This window comes from Dendrobium catenatum, unplaced genomic scaffold (genome assembly GCF_001605985.2).
Source record: "Dendrobium catenatum unplaced genomic scaffold, ASM160598v2 fragScaff_scaffold_156, whole genome shotgun sequence".
In the NCBI taxonomy this organism is placed as follows: Eukaryota; Viridiplantae; Streptophyta; class Magnoliopsida; order Asparagales; family Orchidaceae; genus Dendrobium; species Dendrobium catenatum.
In genome coordinates this window covers 9,509,576-9,532,654 of record NW_021318618.1, presented here as the reverse complement: position 1 = coordinate 9,532,654, position 23,079 = coordinate 9,509,576, and the positions used below count along the sequence as shown (strand labels likewise).

Below are 23,079 nucleotides of genomic sequence, written 5' to 3'. Positions count from 1 at the left end.
TAGGCTCTACACTTCTATCTGGCCATATGTTTGGGGGTGGTTGGATGTACTTCTCTTTAGGACCATGGTTTAAAATTGCGTAATATGAGGCTCGCCTTGAGGCCCGCCTTTGCGCAATTCCAGTAAAAAACGCCTCGATGCTTACGCCTCGAGTTTTTTTATGAGGCTTGCGCCTCTACTTGGTTGAGGCCCGCCTCGCCTCACTATCATGAGGCTTACGCCTCACGCTATATATATTAAAACTTACATAAATCTTGAAGTAAATGCCCGACATTGGACTCTATAGGAGCGGAGGAAGGGGAGAGAGCAGTTCATTATAATGATGATTCAAATGAATAACCCCTTAGTGATGACAGTGCTGATGACTAATGAGTTCTTATGTGATATGTCATTGCTATTTATTTTTGGAAATTGGAATTATATGTTAATGAAAAGAATACTGGGATTTGGGAAAGATAGAATTTTGAGTTGAACTATATTTCATGTTGTCATATTATTGAGATATTTTGATTTCACTTCATATCTTATGTTTTTTATGTTTTATATTATTCAATCATTAGTATATAAAAAATTTATCATTTTATGTTTACGCAATCTTTTGATTTTGAGGCTTACGCCTCAAAACGCCTTGAGGCTTACGCCTCGTCTCACGAATGAAAAACGCCTCAATACCCGAATACGCAATTTTAAACATTGTTTAGGACTATCCCTTATAAATGAAACAACTTCTTCCATAAGTGGCTAAAGAACACCGTCTTTGTCTGACACAATGAATTTTTGAAATCCATGCAAGCGCACCATTTCTCCTTTGAAAATTGTAGCCACAGAGACCGTTGTGTAAGGGTGCTTCGGAGGGATGAATTATGCATATTGCTCAGATGATCCATTACTACTAGTATCATCGAAAATCCTTCGATCGCGGAAAACCCTCAATGAAATCTATCATCACCTCCTCGCACACTCTCTCAGGCAGAACTAGATGCTGTAGTAACCCCGTTGGCATCATGGCTATGTACTTATGCCTTTGGCACACATCACATATGGCCACCCAATTTTCTAAATCGCGGCGCATCCCAACCTAGTATAATTCTATTGGCAATTGACTGTAGGTTTTCTAAGCTCCTGAATGCCCCCCAATTGCATTGCCATGAAACTCATGTAACAGCTTGGGAATGTATCCCAATCCCGTTGGTAAAACGAATCTTCCCTCATGTAGCTGTTGGTCTCCTCTCAATGTATAATCGGGATGACTATCTAGGTTATGCGGCTAATCGACTCTGATCTTCCTTAGTTCTTCATCATGTTCACTTTCTTATTTCAAGGCTTCCTAATCTGAGATCATGGTTATTGATAATGCTGCTAACTGAGATTCCTCGACTCTCTTAAACAAGGCGTTTCTTGCTTTGTTCTCTAAGCCTGATTAATACTAGATCTCAATATCATACTCAAGTACCTTGGATAACCATCTATGATGCTACTCCATGACCATTCGTTGTTCCAACAAATACTTCAGGCTCCTATGATATGTTCTGACTATGAAATGTTTTCCCAACAAATAGGGCCGCCACATCTGCATAGCCAAGATTATAGCCATTAGCTCTTACTCGTACTCAGATTTGAGCCTTGCCCTACTGTAATAGGCTGCTGATCCTACATGAGCACTGCCCTCAGTTTGTATCTGAATGCATCTGTCTCTACCACAAATGGTCTGCTGAAGTCAGGGAGTGCTAACACTAGTGTACGGGTCATCACTTTCTTCAATTGCTCGAAAGCTTGTGTTGCTGCCTCTCCCTATTTTAAACTATCATTCTTTAGTTGCTTCGTCAATGGCCATGCTATCATGCCATACCCTTGCACAAATATTTGGTAGTACTTGACGAGGCTTATGAATTCTCTCAGTTTCCTCAGCTTCTTAGGCAAAGACAATCTAGTATAGCCTCAATCATGGACTAGTCTGCTGCTACCCCTACTTTGCTCACCACATGTCCCAGGTACACCACCTGTGATTATGTAAACGAGCATTTCTTCAGGTTGGCATACAGTTGATGCTCCTTCAATGCCTCAATACCATCCTCAGGTATCCTACATGCTTTGCTTCCGTGCGACTGTAGATTAAGATATCATAAAAATACTAATACAAACTTTTAGAGTTAGGGTTAAAATACTCGATTAATTAGGGACTAAAAAATGGTTGGAGCATTGGTAAGGTAGAAAAACATCACCAAAAACTCATAGTGACCCTCATAAGTCCTTAAAGCAGTATTGTGCACATTTCCTGGCTTCATTCTAATCTATTGGTACCCTGACTTCATATCAATCTTTGAGAAGATGACCGTCTCAAATAGTTCATCTAACATCTCATCAATAACGGGGATAGGATGCATGTTCGACACAATTTACTCGTTTAGGGCTTTATAATACATGCAAAACCTCCAACCGTCTTTCTTTTTCACTAGTAAAATTGGGCTAGAAAAGGGGCTCACACTGGGTTTAATAATTTCTTCCTATAGCATTTCCCTGATGAGCCTTTCTATCTCATCCTTTTGAATCTGCAGGTAGTGGTAACCCAACCCTACTCCCTTTATCCCTTTGACCATGATTTTGAGTGAAAGCATAGTTCTGCAGAGGCTAGCGTCTCCCTGCAGCACCACCTTCTCCCCCTCCACCTGAATCTCCATAGTCAACGACTTCTAGTGCACCTTGGTCTTCCCAATCATATGTAACCACTTCATTCCTAGGATCACACCAGTGCCCCAATTCTAAGCGAAGAAAATCTTCCATTATCTATATGCCTTGGAGTGTCAATGCCATTCTTCTGCAAATCCCCCTTCTCCTCTTTATCTTTCTTGTTCCCATCAACTCCAAAGCTTTCTATATTCACCAGCTTCAATCCCAACTGGTCCATGAGTTGGTTGGATATGAAGTTATGAGTAACACTACTATCCACTAAGATCACCATGGGTTGCTCACCGATCTGCCACCTCACCTTCATGGTGTAATTAGGAGTAAACCCCACTACAGAATTTGAGATACTTCGAGCACATCAAGGTGTAGGTGCTCCTGTTCTTCTTCTGCTTCCTCCAACAAATCCTCATTGTTAGTCTCCTCCTCACAAACCAGAAGACTTGGAGTGTGCAGTACTTGCACCGATGATCTAGTGCATATTTCTCATCACAACGATAATATAGGCCCTTCGCTCTTTTGTTATGCACTCTGCCTCTATGAGGCGCTTGAAGTTGGCATCGGGTCGAACTCCCCACTCTTCTCCCTCGGCGCCTCCCGCTGAAATGATATTGTCTGGGTCCTTGGTGCCAAGGTCATAGAGGTGTTCGTGTAAGTCCCTCCCATGGTGCTTCCCTGAATGGTCTTCTCCCTATGATGTTTTTCTTCTACCCTTTGAGCTAGCTTCCTCATCTCCCTCAGTCCTCTAGGCCTCAACACCCTGTGTTCCACTCTTATGTTTGCCATAATCTCTTCGTGAAATTCTCTTCCAGCCCTTCTTATCAAATTCTCCTCAGCCTACCTGACAACAACTAATTCTCCCGATACTTTACGACTGTCCCCTCTTAAGATATAGCATAGAAACTACGCTAGGGCTTTTCCATCCAAACTTAAGACCCGTCGCCATGAGTTTTTCTGTTTTCGTCAGCCATTTATAGCAAAGTAACGCTCCACCCGATACACCCAACTATGGACGTCTTCCCCTTCAAATATCGACATTTTTAAATTTTTTTGATCTGCATCCATACCCCATTGATTTCTCTATCTGTTAGTTCCTCTCGTGTAATGATCGGTGTGATTCCCTCCCTTCTTCCCTTGGTGGATTTAGATCCCGGCCCACCCATTGCTTCCTCTTGTCCACCTACCCTCTTGCCTGGGTGTCTCCAAAAGGGTACCCTTTTCTTGCTGACCTTTTATTGGGATACCCCATCAAAAGCCCCCATGGGGGTCTTTGAGAGAAAACACTCTCCACTTCATCTTCGTCCTCTTGAACTTTCTTCCCCTTCAAATCATCCCTAGGAATAGCTGAGGAAGCTTTCGATTGCATCTCGATCAACTTCTTCATCATGTCTTTCATGTTCTCAAACAATTCTCCATGGATGAAAGCATTCCTTCCGCAGTTGTGTTCTTCTCCATTCCGGAATATTTCTCTTCCGTTCTAAAAATTTTCTCCTCCATCCTAACACTGATTTGTTCCATCTCTCCTTCCAATGCATTCATATACTTGCCTACCATTTACCTCGCTCTGATACCAAATTGTTATTCCTTGGAAGCAAAAACAATGATAGAATGATAGAAAATTTGTAGGAATACTTAGAATAGTGACTGATTTTCGATTATAACTCAATACAAATGTAAGATGTAGTTAATCTACGATTCCAGAAGTAGATTGGCTCTCCCAAACGACTTAGATGCCGGTAGGAAGCCCTCAAAGAAAAACTACAGCAAAACCAAACCAAAACATAATGAAAATAATCAACATTACAAACCCTAAATAACCTCTCCCTAATTCCCCTAAAAACAGCCCACTTTCTTTAATTATTTCCCTCTCTTATTTGCATTCAATTAGGAAATCTTTCCCTAAATTATTTCCTTCTTATTCCTCTTCCTAACATTATAGATTATTTCTTTGCTAGGCCCCACAAGGGGGGCTGAAATCCTCTGTTCCGGATTCTGTTGGATCGGCCCTTGCTGGGCCAGTTGGCTGGTTCTGATTTCTGCTGGACCCGTCATGTCATTAACTCAAAAGACTGGTCTGACATATAACTCAGAAGGCTTTTTTTTTTTTTAAAAGTGCCAAGCTCAATTGACAAAAAAGCTTGATGTAAGAGCAGTAAAATCTATTAAAAGCTGGTTTAATGTGGATTCTAAGGTTCTTTATAAGTCATAATAACACTTGCCATAATCTACATGCTTTCATAACATAACAAAAGTGTTGCCGTGCGAGAATTAGAAGAAGTTTTTTCTTTATTGTAGCACATCTTTGTTCTTAGATCGCTCCTTTTAAATCCTTTTGCTGATTGTAAAAATTTATGTATCGATTTGGAGTTTTGAAACAGATGGATATCTGTATTTGCTTGCTATTAAGTTTTTAGGACATGAAATGCTAGCTGAAAGTTTGTTCAGAAGCATTGTACTTTCCATATTATGAAATTAGAGTGTATGAGGATTTTTATCGGATATACAGTCTCTTACTTGTCATATATCATGATAAATGGTAAATTACATCCTTTGAAGTTAAGATGTGATGTCAGCAACCGTGCATTTCTTTTCAGCATGTTAAGTTTGGTCTTGTAGTTCATTTCTTAAAATTTATCGCATTCTGTGAAATAGTTTTTTCTGTTCAGTCTGACACCTAAAATTTTAAGATATTTTTGGTTTCTTTAGGAAATACTTCACAAGGGGCACGGAAGAACATGCATAATAAGGATTCAACATTTCCTACTGGGTTTGAGGTCCAATTTCATGTCCTTCACATTTATAAAAATTTATTAGATATACTTCCAGTCATGTAATAATGAACTTGTTTTCTTTTGAAAAGCTTGAAATTTATCTTGGAAAATCTTTGATGAAGAAATAATTTCTCTTCAAGTTGTTTGCTAATGACCCAAAAAGATGAAGAAGGAAGCAACTTTCAAGGCGTTCATTTGAGCTTGTGTGTGTGGGAATTATAAAGGTCTCTATCTTATCAATCACAATTTAAGATGCAAAGCAAGAGTCTTGAGGAACCACAAAAACTTTGCATTGGAGTTTTCGGATAAGCTCTGATTGATGTGATACTTTTGATACTTTTAAGCTAGCTTTCAAAGGTCAAATTGACTCTTAGAACTCTTGAAATAGTCAAATTTGGGCCCAAAGGAGCTAGAATTGGCCCTACCAAATTGCCTTGACCATGCACACACTAACATAGCAAATCTAGGGGAATGTCTCCACTACATACATTTATTGTTGAGCCAACAACCTGTCCATTGAATTGTCCCCAACAAGAAGCACATTCATTTGTCGCTATCGTTGAGCTCCCAAATGGTTAATGCTAATTCTGAGAAAAATAAATATTATTTGAATTTTTGGACCTTCTATGCTCCAACTAATCTCTAGCCATTTTTGTACGACCTAAAATTTGGACCAACCTAACTATTATGCATGAGGTTCACGAGAGAGATAACTTGGTCAAACATTGAGAAAAGTCTATATTAGCTTAGCTTGACTAGATTAATTTGATAGAATGTGGTTGGCTAACCAGATCACCTAACTCCAACTATTGGCTCAAGGAAAGGGCAATTGGCCTTGAGAGGTCATCCATAAGGTGGACTCTAGATCTGATATGGTTGAGTAGAGCGAAACCAGTGGGAAGATCCTTGGGTTGATTGCATTTTAGACAGTGCACATCACACATCGAAAAGAATAACCAAATAAAAATCTATGAAGTAGACATAAAAACATAAAATGAACTAAAATAATATAATTTGATACATCAATTCTTATGGCTGACAAATTAAACAATTATATCGAGATCCTTAAAAACATTGGTTCCATAGTGGAGGTTGTGTCTAAACCTTCCTTATTAGCAAGATAGACTAACAATCACTCAGGAGCCATTTGATCCATCAACTTTACTTGAGAAGACTCCGATTGAGCCTATCAACTTGCTCCCATCCCCTCCTTGTGTAGTTTTTTTTACTAAATGTGTAATTCAATGGGGTAAGACATTTTTTGTGGAAAATTAATGCTAACACACGTAAACATAACAAGCACAGGGATAAGCTCAAGATGAATGTAAATAATTATATAATAGGTTAAGTCTCCATCTATTTGTCTCCTGAACACATTTTGATCCTCAAAGGTTGTCCATGAATGCTTGATGTGTCATTTAGACCATTACCGTCATGAAGGCTCTATTGTGATGAAGAATAGCCATGAAGGCCCTACTATCGGAAGACATGTCATGAAGGATCTAGTATCACGAGCTACAATGAAGTCCTTGCTAGTAAATAAGACCAACATATCTATGAAGGCCCTAGTAAATCTAATAAAGAAAGCTCATTTCTAATAATTTTTAACTGAATCTTTTTAAATCAACCTTTACCTTTTTTAACATAAACAATATCTAATTCATCTACTCTCCTAACTGGGTCATCAGAAGGTCAACATTTTATGTGACCAAACCATCTATATGATTTTCTCTAATCTTATCTTCCACTGGAGCTACTCTAACATTTTCACGTATATACTCATTTTGTATTTCATCTCAAAAGAAAATTCATTTATTTACTTGAGCATCCTCATCTCTATAACACATCTTAATTTTATGCTTCTCTTTTAATTGCCAACATTCTGCACCATAAAGTATTGTAGGTCTCACAACCAACTTATAAGAAATTTCCTTAACTTTGAGGGGTACATTTTTATCACACAATATGCCCGATGTATTCCTCCACTTCAACTATCTAACTTGAATGTTATTAATAATATCCCTATCTATTTCATCATAACTTTGGACAATAGACTTGAGATCACAATGCCCCCGCTATATCTATTACAACTAAAATTATACTCCATGTATTCGATTTTAGATCTACTTAAACGAAAATATTTAGATTCAAATGTTGACCTCCGTAATTCAACTTTTCTTTCAACTCCCTCTCCGATGTTATCAATAAGAAGAATATCATCAGCAAAAGCATACACCAACACACATCCTCTTAAAAATGGTAAGTAAGAACATCCATGATTCAAGCAAAATGATAGGGCTTAAAGCTGATCTCTGATGTAATCCAATTGAAATAGTAAAATACTTGGTCAAACTAACTTATGTTTGATCGCAACTCTGCCGTTGCCAGGTCCTAAGCCTTGGATAAGAAAAGTGGATAGTTGCATAGGTAGTCGGAAGGCAGTGTATAATTTTTCGAACAATCATGACATTAATATAATCAAACAAAAAGTAATCCATATCAAAATAAACCAAATAATATAGGGCATGCTTTGAAGTTCTTAAGAATCATTTGTGTTAAGAAGTGACATTAATTTTAAACATTTCAGGTTCCACAAATACCTTCAAAATATCTTAAAAAGGAGGATTTGTTTTCACACTTAAATTGAGTGGAAAAAATTTCAACACTTTTTAAAACATGATTTTCATGAATCAAGTAGCTGAAGGAGCCCTTAGTTTGGTTAGATTTTGCTATCTCAACGAGCTGTCAAGAGGATGAAATTATGTCCATATAGAAATTTGTCATGCTTCAGCTGCACTTAGTCGTTTTGTAGGCTTATGTTTGCTTTAAACAAGCATGACCTGATGCTCGACTTGCATGCTAATACGATAAAATCATGGATTTTGCGTCGAAATTGGTCAACATGTGCCTAATTCCTTTTGTTAGGTCACTTAGATAGGTTACGTTGAGTTAAAGAGGTTGCATTGGCTTTTGGCACTGAGTCATTATGTCTTGGCTTTAACTATTTTGTATGGGCCTCTTATTAGGAGACACGAGTATTCTCATCTGGGACAGTTTAAATTGATCAACTGTTTATCAATGTCAATGATTTGATTTTTTGTGTTAGACTTTGGTTCATTTTACTAGTAGAGAAATTGCTTTTCCAGATAGACCATCAACTTGCTCCCATCCCCTCCTAGTGTAGATTTTTTTGTTAAATGTGTAATTTGATGGGGTGGGACATTATTAGTGGAAAATTAATCCTAACACACAAACATAACAAGAATAAGGAAAAGCTCAAGATGATTGCAAATAATTATATTATAGGTTGAGTCTCCATCTATTTGTCTCATGAGCACATTTTGATCCTCAAAGGTTGACCGTGAAAGCTGGATGTGTCATTAAGACCATTATCATCATGAAGCTCTATTGTGATGAAGAAGATCCATGAAGGCCCTACCATGAAGACCTGTCATGAAGGATCTAATATCACAACCTTACAATGAAGCCCTTGCCAGTAAATAAGACCAGCATTTCTATGAAGGCCCTAGTTAAGCCACTAATATCAGTTTTGTCGAAAGGACTCTAATCTAATAACAAAGATAATGCCGCAACGAAGGACCAGTTATGAAGACTTCTACACCACAAAGTCCTTACTATCACTAAGTCAAGTGATGAAGTTATGACCATCAACTTGCACCCATCCCCTCCTAGTGTAGATTTTTTTGTTAAATGTGTAATTTGATGGACATTATTAGTGGAAAATTAATCCTAACACATAAACATAACAAGAATAAGGATAAGCTCAAGATGATTGCAAATAGTTATATAATAGGTTGAGTCTCCATCTATTTGTCTCATGAGCACATTTTGATCCTCAAAGGTTGACCGTGAAAGCTGGATGTGTCATTAAGACCATTATCATTATGATGCTCTATTGTGATTAAGAAGATCCATGAAGACCTGCCATGAAGGATCTAATATCACAACCTTACAATGAAGCCCTTGCCAGTAAATAAGACCAGCATTGCTATGAAGGCCCTAGTTAAGCCACTAATATCAGTTTTGTCGAAAGGACTCTAGTCTAATAACTAAGATAATGCCGCAACGAAGGCCCAGTTATGAAGACTTCTGCACCACAAAGTCCTTACTATCACTAAGTCAAGTGATGAAGTTATGACCATCATTATATCTGCTTTAGTCATCCTAGTTATCCTTGAGGTAGGGTATCCTCACTGGTTCGATTCATTTGGCTACCGTAATCTGCCTACATACATTGCTATGTACATGTGCCTTTTGATCTTCTAGTCTCATGGTTTCAAGGTCATCTTAGCATGTACTTTTTATTGCTAGCATATCCATGTCATATGCCTCATCATTTAAGCATATTGTTAGACATGTTAGTAAGGAAATTGTCATGTTGGACCTTAGTTTCCCCTCACCCTACTACAGGCACGATGTGTTGGTGTTGATCCTCTTGCTCCCATGTTCTTGAGGCTTCACTTTGCTTCGCCTCCCCTAGGTACATGGGTACCTCATAGAACAATTGTTTCACCACCAAAAACTTTACCTCCCTTATATAGGCATTGATGATGGTTGTAGTTCTTAAGCCAACTATGAATCTCCACGTCAACAGATTAATTAGTCAGTACTTCAGCACATTTTATCCCTTTAATGGATCTTTTGATCGACTACTCTGAGCTGGTTCAAGGAGCAAGATGCTGGTAGACAACCTTTGCCAATTTGGCTCTCTTTTAGTTGTACGCATGGAATCTTCATAGCAGTTATTTATCAAACCATTGTGAGAAAATCAAATCACAAAAGGTGACTTTGCACGTGGAAATGATGAGGGTGTTAAAATATTTCAATGGTTGTTTGAGTGGTGGTGGAAGGTTTAGAGTTGGTGAAAAACTAAGAAAAGTGTTGAGTGGTTTAGGATTTTTTATCAGAATTATTGTTGAAACTTTTTGCAATACTTAGTTTTTTATTGATGGAAAAGGATGCCGACCTTTAGATAAAAGACTTGAGATGTTAGCCAACCAATACAAGTGATTTTAGATCAATTGGATATGTGGTTAGGAAGTTCTGTATTTTTTAAGTGAATTGGTTACACTAGGTGAACAACATGAGTTAGGGTTTTTTATATGACTCGATTTTTGTGATGTTTGAAATTGGGAAAGGCAATCATCATGACAACTCACTGTGATCTAGGGGTGACGCCTTCATCATGTATATCCAACACCAACTAGAGGGCCCTCAACTCACCCTACCATAGCGACCCTTGAGCATGTCTTCTTAGCTACCTCAGCTCACTCGCCTTATCCCTTAAGGTGACACAAGTCTTATCAACGGTCACCCACAGTCCCAAGTTGATGCCCAATTGCCAAGCTCACCCTGCTCAGTACACGCTCGTAGACTTGCCCGTTCCCACCTGGTACCATAGAGCTCTCCCGTATTGTTGAGTTTGCCCAGAGATAGTTAACCATGGCCTTGCAGTCCTCACTCTCCCTCAACCAACCAGGAGATGACATGTGTCCCGATGTAGTTTTGAACTTTTTTACCTTTTTGTACGTATTCCTTTCCGTAGCCCTTAAAACTTTATAAATATGGGGAGAAAATGACATTTTGGATATCTTGCTTTGTCTTAGATTTCATGAATGATGTTTTCTAGATCGTGAGATCTCTTTTTCGAGTTTTTATAATCTTTCTCTGACATCTCTCTCTCTCTCTCTCTCTCTCTCTCTTTCTCTCTCTCTCTCTCCATTCTCACAATTCTTTTGTCACCCACACATCGAGAAGCTTGCTAGTAATGTCGGGTGTCATCCATGATAGATCTGGATTCAATAGTTAGGATTCAAAATCTTTAATTGTGTTTGATTTGTAAATCAATCGAAAAGCTGGCAACACTTACGTCTTGTAGGCATAAGTTTTTGCTTGAGTTCAAAGTATATTTAATAATTCAATGGGTCTATAAATAGTACATATTCTATAAAAAAGAAGAAAGTCGTAAGAAAATACAAATATCTTCTTGAAAATTTGTTTAAAGGCCATAATGGTAGCCTTCACCCAAGATCTCTCTTTAGAATTAATACCTTATCAAGTATGACATTAGGCACTTGATCAAAAATTTTGGACTAGAAATCTAAGACCACAGTTACTATGTTTCTCGGGTGTAAGAGCGTAGAGAAAGGTATAGGTAACCCATGTAAGGCTTCTAAGAGCATAATAGATATATGAGTCTCAATTGGAAGTGATGCATATAAAGTCTCATTAACATGGATGCTAAAGTTAGATGGGAGTTCAAGCTTATTATGATAACTAAGGTAGATAGGCAACAATTGAGCCAATCATGTTTAATGGGAGGCTTACAATTTTCATTTGTTTGGGGAGAGGTTTTAGGTAATTTCCAAAATATTAATTTTCTCAATTTCTCAAGTTTATTAATTCTTTTATCTACATGTTTGAATCTATCAATAATTTTATTAGTTCTTTCATTCAAGCTTAGGAGATGAAGGAATTTCTTGGCTTACTAAACTTTTTAATACTGTTTTGAAAACTAAAAAGATGTCAGATGAGTTAAGAATGAGTGTGTTAATTCCTATTTTTAAGAATAAATGTGATGCACAAGATTGTGCGAATTATAGAGGAATTAAGTTAATGTGTCTTACTTTAAAACTATGGGAACGAGTTAGGGAGTGTAGGTTGTGGCGTGATACTAATGTTTCTCAAAATCAATATGGATTCATGCCGGGTAGGTCTAATGTGGAAGCCATACACTTATTGAGAAGTTTGATGTAGAAATATAAAGAGAACAAGGAGGATTTACTTATGATATTTATTGATTTAAAGATAGCATATGATAAAGTTCCGAGAGAACTTCTATGGAGAGTTCTTGAAAAGAAAGGAGTTAATAACACTTATATTCAAATTATTAAAGATATGTATGCAGGAGCTATTACTTGTATTCAAACACAAAGTGGTTTGACCTAGTATTTTCCTATTTTGATTGAATTACATCAAGGATCAGTCTTAAGCCCATATCTTTGTGCTTTAGTCATGGATGTTCTCACTAGATATTTGCAAGATGTACCTTGGTGTATGCTTTTTGCTGATGATATTCTTCTTGTTGATAGGACTAGAGAGGGAGTTGAAGGTAAACTTGAATTATGGAGGTCAACCTTAGAATCTATAGGTTTTCGTTTGAGTAGATCTAAAACTGAATATATGGAGTGTACTTTTAGTTGTAATAGATCTAGTGAGGGAATTGTAACTTTGGGCGACCAATTCATTAATAAGAGTTCACGTTTTGGATATATTGGATCTATTTTTCAGAGTGTTGGTGAAATAGATAGGGATATTATCAGCAGAATTCAAGTTGGATGGTTGAAGTGGAGGAATACATCGGGCTTGTTGTGTGATAGGAAATTCCCCCTCAAACTTAAGGGAAAATTCTATAAGATGGTGGTGAGACCTGCAATGCTTTATGGTGCTGAATGTATGCAATTAAAAGAGAAGCATAATACTAAGTGTTGCAAATATGAGGATGCTCAGGTGGATGAGTGGCTTTACCCTTAGAGATAGGATACATGAAATGGTGGCCTTCCGATGACCCGTATAAGAAAGTAGAGGTATTATTTTTTACTTTTGTTAAGAAAGGTAGTGGTAGACCTAAAAAGTCTTGATTAGAAAATATTAGAAATGATCATTCTCTATTAGATTTAAATGAGAATTTGGCTTTTAACAGGACACAATGGAGAAAAATAATTCATATAGCCGACCCCACGTTGGGGGGCAAAGGCTTGATGTTATTGTTGTTGTTGTTGTATCATTCAAGCTGACTTGTAATTTTTTTGATCTCCTCCCATCATAAGAAGAGAATACTTTGTGGTATTATCTTAAGGTTATAAGTTTATGTTGTCATCGTCTCTTTTATGATTTTAATGTTTCTTTTATTTCTCTTCATGCTGGAGTTTTTTCTCGCGAGTCTATCTTCTCATCAGAACAAACTTTTTCAATGTATTTTGGCCTTTTCTGCCATTTTTAATTTTGCAAAGTTTGTTCTTTAATAACCATCCATATTTTGCTAATCAAAATAATCATTCAACTATTAGAGTCAATAAAAAATATTAATGTTGCGTGCACCAGCAAATGAAGATGTTTCAAAATTTAACTTGGTGCAAGAATTAAATTGTGATATACAGACATGTATGATCTTAAACACACAATAAAGAAGTTTTAAAGTATGCAAATGGAAAGATGAAAATTTATAATCTTAAAAATTTGTTGATTTGAATATTGCTGACCAAAAAATTCTCAAGTGAGGAGGGATAATTAATCATTTACATCCTATGCTCTTCTTAGACTATAATTTTAGAAATCTTAGATCTAATTATCATTTTGGGTTTAACTTGAATAACTAGTTCAAAGACAAGAAGCCTTCTTTAGAGGATTTAGTGATGCAAATGGAGACAAAATTACAATGCCAACTCATTGTAATAAAAAATATAGAAAACCAACTAGGATAATCGGCTAATTTCATAAATAATGGACCCCAAGGTACCTTTCTTAGCAACATAGAAGTAAACCATAGGGAGAAAGGTAAGGAGCAATATAAAGCAAAAGCTATGGAGTGAAAAGAAGGTTGAAGATATAACTAGTGAGGAAGATCAAGTTAAAGAGCTAGAAATAGAGTTCAACCCACATTTTGAGCAACCTTAACGGGATTTAGTGCTTGAAATGCCTATTAGGAAGGTTGTAGAAAGGCCATCATCATCTTTTCCACAAAGATTATAGAAACAAAAAATGGATAAACAATTTTCTAGATTTCTAGAAGTCTTCAAAAAGTTAACAATAAATATCTCATTTGCAGAAGCTCTAAAACAAATACCAAGTAATGTTAAATTCGTGAAAAAAAAAATTTAAGTGAAAATAAAAGAATTTGGGACATTTTTGAAATTGTAGTACTTACCGAGGAATGCAATGCAATTGTTCAGCAAAAGCTTCCTCAAAAGTTAAATGATCCTAGTAGTTTTACCATTCATTGCACAATTGAGGAGATATTCTATTGTAAAGATTATTTGACTTAGGTGCTAGTATCATTCTCATGCCCTCATCTATCTTTCAAAAAATTTAACTTAGGAGTGGTAACTCACTACAGTTACCATTCAGTTAGCAGATAGATCTTTGACCTATCCAAGTGGGATGATTGAGGATGTTTTGGTTAAAGTACGTAAGTTTATTTTTCTTATGGATTTCATAGTGTTAGACATGGAAGAAGATAAGGAGATTCAATAATCCTTTGAGGACCCTTTTTAGCCATTGGAAAAACAATGATTGATGTGCGAAAAGGGGAACTCACTATGAGAGTGCAAGATCAAGACGTTATATTTGATGTCTTCAAATCTATACAATTCCCCAATGATACTACTAATAACTAGTGCTTCAGAATGGACTTGGTGGAATGATGTTTGGATGAAATGTTAGATCTAGATTATGTGGACAGAGCTTTGATTAAGGATGAGTTAGGAGATACTAGGAGTGTGTTCAACACTAATACATTCCTTTGGATGCAAATACAATACAAAAACAAGGAGAATAATGGATCCAAAACTCAGAAGAATAAGCTCAAGACAACAATTCAAAGCTTATAGTGTTCAACTGGTTCAGAAAGCGGTCTAAGGATTGAACCAATTCATGGTTTTTATAAGAAATAAAATGATAATAGCTTCTTTATTATTGTAAATTGGTTTATTATTTTTTTAAGATAGTTGGTTCCCTTTCTAATCACTTGTAAAAACTTATAAATAAAATCCCTTAGTGTAATGAAGGCTTAGGAAATGAAATTCTATTTTTCTCTTCTCTTTTTTCTTTGCTTCCCTTTTTTTTTCCTCTTCTTCACTCCTGTTCTTCCTCCAGAAGTTTCCATCTACTTAAAAGGCTTACATACAGATGTTGCTGAATTTTTTCATCATTTCCGCATTTGTTAAGAAATTAAACTCTTGAACATGGCACCTGCTGGCTTGATATTTGTGAAGCTTTCCTTCTCTGTAAATACCCCTTGATAAGGCCTATGTGTGTGCAAGCTTAGGATAAAATTCTCCTTTGATATCTTTTCCTCTAGTGCGACCTCTTATCAATTGCCATGGCTGCCTTGCGGAAAAAGAAACACTGTTTTTTGTTGACTTCCTCTCGCTGCAATCCTAATGAGTGCTAGTGAAGTATGCTGACCTTATCCACTTTGTTTATTGCTTCGCGAATAATAACTTGTCTATGCAAATGTTGAATGAGGAGCAAATTAATTTGTTCAGCAAAGAGCAACTCGCACTTATCCATCTTTTATAATTTTTTCTATTGTTTGGGCTTTAAGGGCGAATGTACATGTAATTGTTCACTATAATAAGATAAAAAATTTTTCTTCTTATTCATCATTTATTTTATATATATATATATATATATATATATATATTATCTCATAATTTCCTTGAGTGTTGAACTCAACTATTTTTTTATGGCACTACAAGAAATTTTTTTTTGTTACCAACAGCCCATATCCATCGGAAATCGAAAAATCTCGTCGAAAAATGTGCATTTTCGTTGGTTTTCCGATGAAAATGCAGTCGAATATAAAATGTGTGTCGGACCAAAAAATTTTAGTCGAATTTACTAATTAAATTCTTGCAGAATTTTGCTGCACTATTCATTGTTTACGAGGCATTTTATCGGCGATTTAGCTGCCGAAAATTATGATGAAATTTTTCCATTGGATGTTCCGACAGATAACCCATCGGAAAAGTCCGCCGGACACGGACCGACAGAAATTTTCACAAGTTATCCACCAGAACATCCAGTTGAAAAATTTCACCGGAAATATGATACATATATACTTTTTCATTGTATCTCCATTTTCGACGGATATTCCGTCAGAAATCCACCAGAAATCTATAAAAAAAAACTAGTGCTTTAGAATAGACTTGATGGAATGATGTTTGGATGAATTGTTAGATCTTGATTCTATGGACAGAGCTTTGATTAAGGATGATTTAGGAGATACTAGGAGTGTGTTCAGCACTAATACATTCCTTTGAATGCAAATACAATACAAAAACAAGGAGAATTATGGATCCAAAACTCAGAAGAATAAGCTCAAGACAATAATTCAAAGCTTATGGTGTTCAACTGGTCCAGAAAGCGGTCTAAGGATTGAACCAACTCTTGGTTTTTATAAGAAATAAAATGATAATAGCTTCTTTATTATTGTCAATTGGTTTATTATTTTTTTAAGATAGTTGGTTCCCTTTCTAATCTCTTGTAAAAACTTATAAATAAAATCCCTTAGTGTAATGAAGGCTTAGGAAATGAAATTCTATTTTTCTTTTCTCTTTTTTCTTTGCTTCCCTTTTTTTTTCCTCTTCTTCACTCCTGTTCTTCCTCCAGAAGTTTCCATCTACTTAAAAGGCTTACATAAAGATGTTGCTGAATTTTTTCATCATTGCCGCATTTGTTAAGAAATTAAACTCTTGAACATGGCACTTGCTGGCTTGATATTTGTGAAGCTTTCCTTCTCTGTAAATACCCCTTGATAAGGTCTATGTGTGTGCGAGCTTAGGATAAAATTCTCCTTTGATATCTTTTCCTCTAGTGCGACCTCTTATCAATTTCCATGGTCGCCTTGCGAAAAAGAAACACTGTTTTTTGCTGACTTCCTCTCGCTGCAATCCTCATGAGTGCTAGTGAGGTATATTGACCTTATCCACTTTGTTTATTGCTTTGCGAATAATAACTTGTCTATGCAAATGTTGAGTGTGGAGCAGCAAATTAATTTGTTCAACAAAGAGCAACTTGCACTTATCCATCTTTTATAATTTTTCATTTTTATTTTGTTTTTTCTATTGTTTGGGCTTTAAGGGCGAATGTACATGTAATTGTTCAGTATAATAAGATAAAAATATTTTCTTCTTATTCATCATTTATTATATATATATATATATATATATATATAAAATGTTCGTCTGCTATATCATCATTTCCTTAAGTGTTGAACTCAACTATTTTTTTATGGCACTACAAGAAATTTTTTTTTGTTACTAGTAGCCCATATTCGTCGGAAATCGAAAAATCCCGTCGAAATATGTGCATTTTCGTTGGTTTTCCGATGAAAATGCAGTCGAATTATATATATATATATAAAAAATTAAACATATGTATTCACATAGGCTCTGCTTGTTCGCTCATTAACTAATTGTTAATCCTCCTGCCGCTTGTGGGTATGACTATGCAACTCAACAACAGTCAATATTCATATCTATGTAAATTTTTAAAATTTCTTATCAAATGTCGTTTGTGCGTAGTATGTGGAACTGAGCCCCTAGTATGGAAGGAATTACCCGTGCCCCCAACATCATAAGTTCGATTTTGTATGTTATGGTTCCCTCTGGTATAATCTGGGCTACCCCATGCATTGGTCAGCTCGCCCTATACACTCACCAATTCAGAGTGGTCGCTCGCCTGACTTTTTAATGACTGTAAACATGTCTCCCATATGAGTCAACTAGCATTTCTCAAAATTATTTTTGATTTTATCATTGTGCTCGGGCAATCAATGACATTTTTTTTGCATTAAGAAACAATAATATAGAATATTTTTGTTGGCATAATTTAAAAAGATATAATATATATTATATCTTTATAATAACTAATCTCAAACTCTCTGAACCACATGCTGCACACTTCTTTTGGATTTTCTTCCAAGAAATATAAGAAGCATCATACCTGCTTCGTATGATGTCTAATATTTTATGCGTCGGCTACTTTGACGGATGAAACTTGCACAAGATGTGTTAGGTGAAAAAATATTTATCAAATTTTAGTAGCATGTTAAGTATATAGTAAGTACGTACGTGTCACCCTCAGATGCAATCAACATATGCCCCTTCACGTTTGCTCTGCTGCAATTGCGGTGGAAGATCCGCCTACATAGGGTATAGGGTGGTGGGCAATAGAATGGAGAGACATATGGTGGATATGGATAAGTGGGAGGGCCTCTATGAGAAGGTGGGAGGGATAGTGAGGGTAGAAAGGAGTGCTGTACGTGGCGTCTAGCGAGGGTCTGGTGAGTAAAACTGCAAACGATTGGATGGAGTAAGTAAATGTGGGCTAGGTTGACTCTTAGTGGCAGGCTGAGAAGAAGAGGTCCCCTCAGTATATATAGACCTACTAGCTGAGCCACTAGTCAACGTGTTGTGCCTACCAAAAATATTCTTAATCAGTCCTCGGTGAGGCTCATCACTTTAAGTCTTCTACAAAAAATATTGAAGAAATATTAGAAACATAAATTATAACAAAAATTTAATATAAAGTAGAGTAGCAATAAAATAACCGAAGTAAAGCAATAATAAAATAACTGATGCAACTATTGTTATGCTGTTAAAAATAAATCATTTTGTTAATATTAATTTTTTATTCATAATTGATTGTAAAAAATCATTAAATGCATTTACCTTATGTTTACTCATTATTTGTTGATTCACTTTTATATGATGACACTTCTTTACCACTATCAGATTTCTTATGACTTTCTTCTATGTTTAAATCTACTTCTTCTAACTGCCGCTCACTCTCATTAATTGCAATTTGATCGTTATCATCATTAGCAAGATCTTTTAAGGCTTACATAATCTCTTCTTGATCTGCTGTTTGATGTGGTTTTCTCAATGACTCTCCTAGGTTTGGTATTCATAACTATGAGGCAATCCTGTTTTCCTTGTAGTCTAATTAGAGAGTTAGCAAAATAGACTTGACTTATTAGTTAGCAATGATGAATGGGTCAAACTTTGCATCTCCTACCCCCTTTACTTCTATTATACCGTAAAGCGGATGTACTCTTATACCTTTGTTTTGCACTGGATCAAACCAGTCACAATTACATATATACACATTGTTCCCATCACCTGGATATTCCAACTGTAATATTTATTGTAATGCCCTATAGTACTCATAATTATTATTTATATGGGTGTTCCCTCTTATACAAATAAGATAATTATCTGTCTTCCTACATTCACACCATGATTTGGTTTGGAATATGTTGCCATTAATAAAAAAAAATTTGTCAACATTTCACTAATCTATTTGATCCCCAATCTAGATCCAATAGTCTTTAATTTTGCAAATCACTACCTTGAGTGTGGACCTAATTGGTCGATCAAATATTGGTATATTAATAACATGTTTATCAAATATTATGTTTACTAATTAAGGCATTAGTAGAAATGAATAGTCAAAAAAATATATATCGTATTTTTGAACCAATTTGAGATTTTTGTTTCCTTTATGTTTTGAACTTATACTGATATTGATGTACTCAAACTATTATTGAAACTTATGCAAATTCTAAATACTTATTATTTATGAGTAACAAATATATGAATATGCTAACTCGTACTTGCTCGAGATATGACTCAACTTCATCACAGTTAAGCAATCCATACAATGTGATATCTCTCATCTCCTTATCAGTCAAATAAGGCATGGTGCTAGCACCTGCGGGTTCACTATTTCCACTTAATATAGATATATTTGAGGATTTACATGAATTTGCATGAACCATATTTTGAGATGCAGTACTTTTAGTTTATTGTGACATTGTCAAAGTAATACGAGCAAAATTACATTGTCTCGTACTTCAGATATGCTTCACAAATTGAGCCTTCAGGATGTGCTTTATTCTTAGCAGTCTTCTTATGTTTATTTAAATACCTCTTAAAACGATACATTTACTGATATTAAACAGGTTTACCTACTGTAACCTTATATGATATATGGTAAATGCATAGGTTGATGCCCCATAGAGTCAAAAAATATTGAAGGAAATATCTTATCAAGTTTACGTAATAAAAGGAATATGCCGCTCCATATGAATCAAATGCTCTGCATTTAATTTTGAATAGTATAAATTATTGAAGAAGATACTTAGCTCGATAAATGGCTTTAAAATTAGATCGGGCAAAAAACTAAAGGCAGTTGGTAGTATATATTGCATAAAGATATGACAGCCATGACTTTTCAATCCAAACAATCTCCCAAATCTTATATCAACATAACTACTAAAATTGAAGCTTTTGAGTTGAGAAGTTTTTTCATTTCCACCATCCTTGAACTCTAAAACTTTCCTCCAACAAATTTACTTTAACTCCATCATTGTTTTTATATTGTCTTTGTATTTAGCTTTAATTTTCATGACTGTATTGAATATATTATAAAAAATAATTTTCTCTATATGCATAGCATCCAAGTTATGTTTAGTCAAGTTTATTCTTCAATATGGTAAGGACCAAAAAATATACCAAAAAATATATTTTTTGGTCGAATTGTGATTGATACTATATACTGACAATTTGTAATCTGTTAATGTTGGAGAATCAACTATCTTGGGCATGAACATTACTCTTTCAAATATTTTTTCACTGCTTAAATTCAGAGGATACTGCAATATCATTTTATTTTTAGTAAATGCATCCTTATTTCGCATGAAAGAATGATCTGTAGGTAAGAACATATAGTGACAGTCGGCGGGAGGTGCTCATCATTCTTCATGTGACTGGGAGAAAAGTTGGAAATAGCAGGAGTGAAATGAGAAGGTGTTTGCAGAAGAAAAATAGGATCTTTTTCGGCGATATTTCCGGCGGCATTTCCGCCGGAAACTTTTCGTCGTGTTTAAGTAAGCCTATAAATTTTCTGCCAGAAGATCCGCCAGTAATTTATAGTGTATTTTTCGCTTGAAGTTAACACCAATTTTGGTAAAACATATGACTTTGCCGGCGTGTTTTCAGTTGGAAAAATACTGGCGGTTTATCCACCGGAAAGCCCGCCGCACAATTACCCGTAGAATATCCGTCGGTTACATCGCCGCTAATATCGACAGATATAATTCTGCCGGAAAGTTCGTCGGTATATGTAGTTTTTCTGTATTTTGGGTGATAGAATTATGCTTGGGCACTTTTTCATGTATAACTGTAAGAGCTTTTTTCTCTAAGTTTCTAAACTGCCAATTTCTATGCTATAGTTAAATAATGAGCTTAGTGGCTAATATAATAATTAAATAGTTTGCCTGGGGCCTCTAACCAAGCAATAATCAATTAAAATTTTGAAAAAGACGAGTAATTTGGCATCCAATTGGGTAATAAGCCAACTCGATTGTTAATGAGAAAACTTTTAAACATGTTTTAATTGGAACGAAACAATAATCAATGAATAACTCGCAAAGCTGAACTCAACACTGGAATGATTAAAAGTCTTCATTTAGAGTGAATGTACTTGAACTTGGTGTGAATTTCATTACACTTGAACTCAACGATGTAGTGAGTGAGCTTGGCATAAGAGTAAAAGTACCCTGGGGAGTTTGCGTGTTGATGTACATATAAATACATACACTAGAGTAATATGGAGACTTCTGATAAAATTTTCTGATGGCATAAGAGGCCTGTGATTGTTCTATATGGTTCCATTTGCTTGATGATAAATATATGAACGAGTTGATTGTAGATTTTTTCCATTCATTGTATAAAGTGAGCTTCTTAATGGTTGGCTTTAGTGTATGAGCTTGATGCGAAGTCACCTTAGTTGGGTTGTGCATTATGTCAGGCTTTAATCTTCACGGGGGTAACCACTTAGATTTGTTAGCTATAAGAGACACATGTTGCTCATCACGGATCTTGTTGCAAAAGGGGGAGTCGACATATAATGCTGTTTGCTAATTAATTGGTCTCGCCATCACCTTTACTTGGCCTCAGCTTATGTCAAACTTTCCAGTATTTGCTAGGGTAATTACTTAGACTCATTAGTTATAGGGGACTTGCACACTATTCATTGCAGATCTTATCATGAAGGGTGGAGTCGTGGGCCTATAGAGCTTGGTAGAATGATATGAGAATTTCACTAGTTATTAATGATATGTATTTGTGATTAATGGGATGAGATAGTTATTTTTTATTGGTTGTAAGTTTTAAGAAATTTATTTAATGGTTCGATTGGTTGTTCTATTTTTTGTCTCTTTCCATTATTATTTTTTTCATTCTTTCCTTTTTTTTGTGAGCTAGCTCGTGAAGTTTATTGCAGGATTTAAACATGACTCGCCAAAGTGACTCGACAGGGAATAAGGAGGCGATATCATTTGAGTGCAGATGTTCCTTCTACCTAGGGGCTTTAGCTTTCCTACAGGTCTTTATGCCTGGGGCCGTGACTCTCTTATAGGATGTAGTTTTTGTTGCTCTATAGCTTTGACCTGAATGAGAATTTGGCTGGCTCTTACCTCAGTCATCCTATGTTATTGCAGGACTGAGAGACTATGGTTAGTGAGTTTCATCCCAACTTTGGACACTCTCTTGGAACTATGGTTGAGTTGCCCGAAGGCTCGACGAGTATGAACTCATGTCGAGGATGTTATTGCTTAAATTGCGTGAGTTCCCTGAGTGTTAGAGTAGGGAAACTATGTTGAATAGGCTGGTTCTATTTATTTTTGCCTTACGAACATGCATGTTCCTCTGCATGGCTTGTTTACGAGGGCAAGTTCCTCAAGCCTCATCTTAATTTGTTGTGGATTCTAAGTTATTGACTTGCTTATATTAGATCCCCTCATTCAGAATTTGAAAAA

General features: G+C 35.8%; 1 protein-coding gene across 5 annotated transcripts in view; it reads left to right on the top strand.

Annotated features, from left to right (window-relative positions):
• Positions 1-23,079, top strand: part of LOC110109073 (biotin carboxyl carrier protein of acetyl-CoA carboxylase) — a 100,000-nt gene that overhangs the window by 32,058 nt on the left and 44,863 nt on the right. For all 5 annotated transcript variants that reach the window (XM_028692527.1, XM_020839970.2, XM_028692524.1 and 2 more), the window contains exon 3: positions 5,389-5,456. In XM_028692527.1, the coding sequence (XP_028548360.1) occupies positions 5,389-5,456 (68 nt within the window). The remainder of the gene's footprint in view (positions 1-5,388; positions 5,457-23,079) is intronic.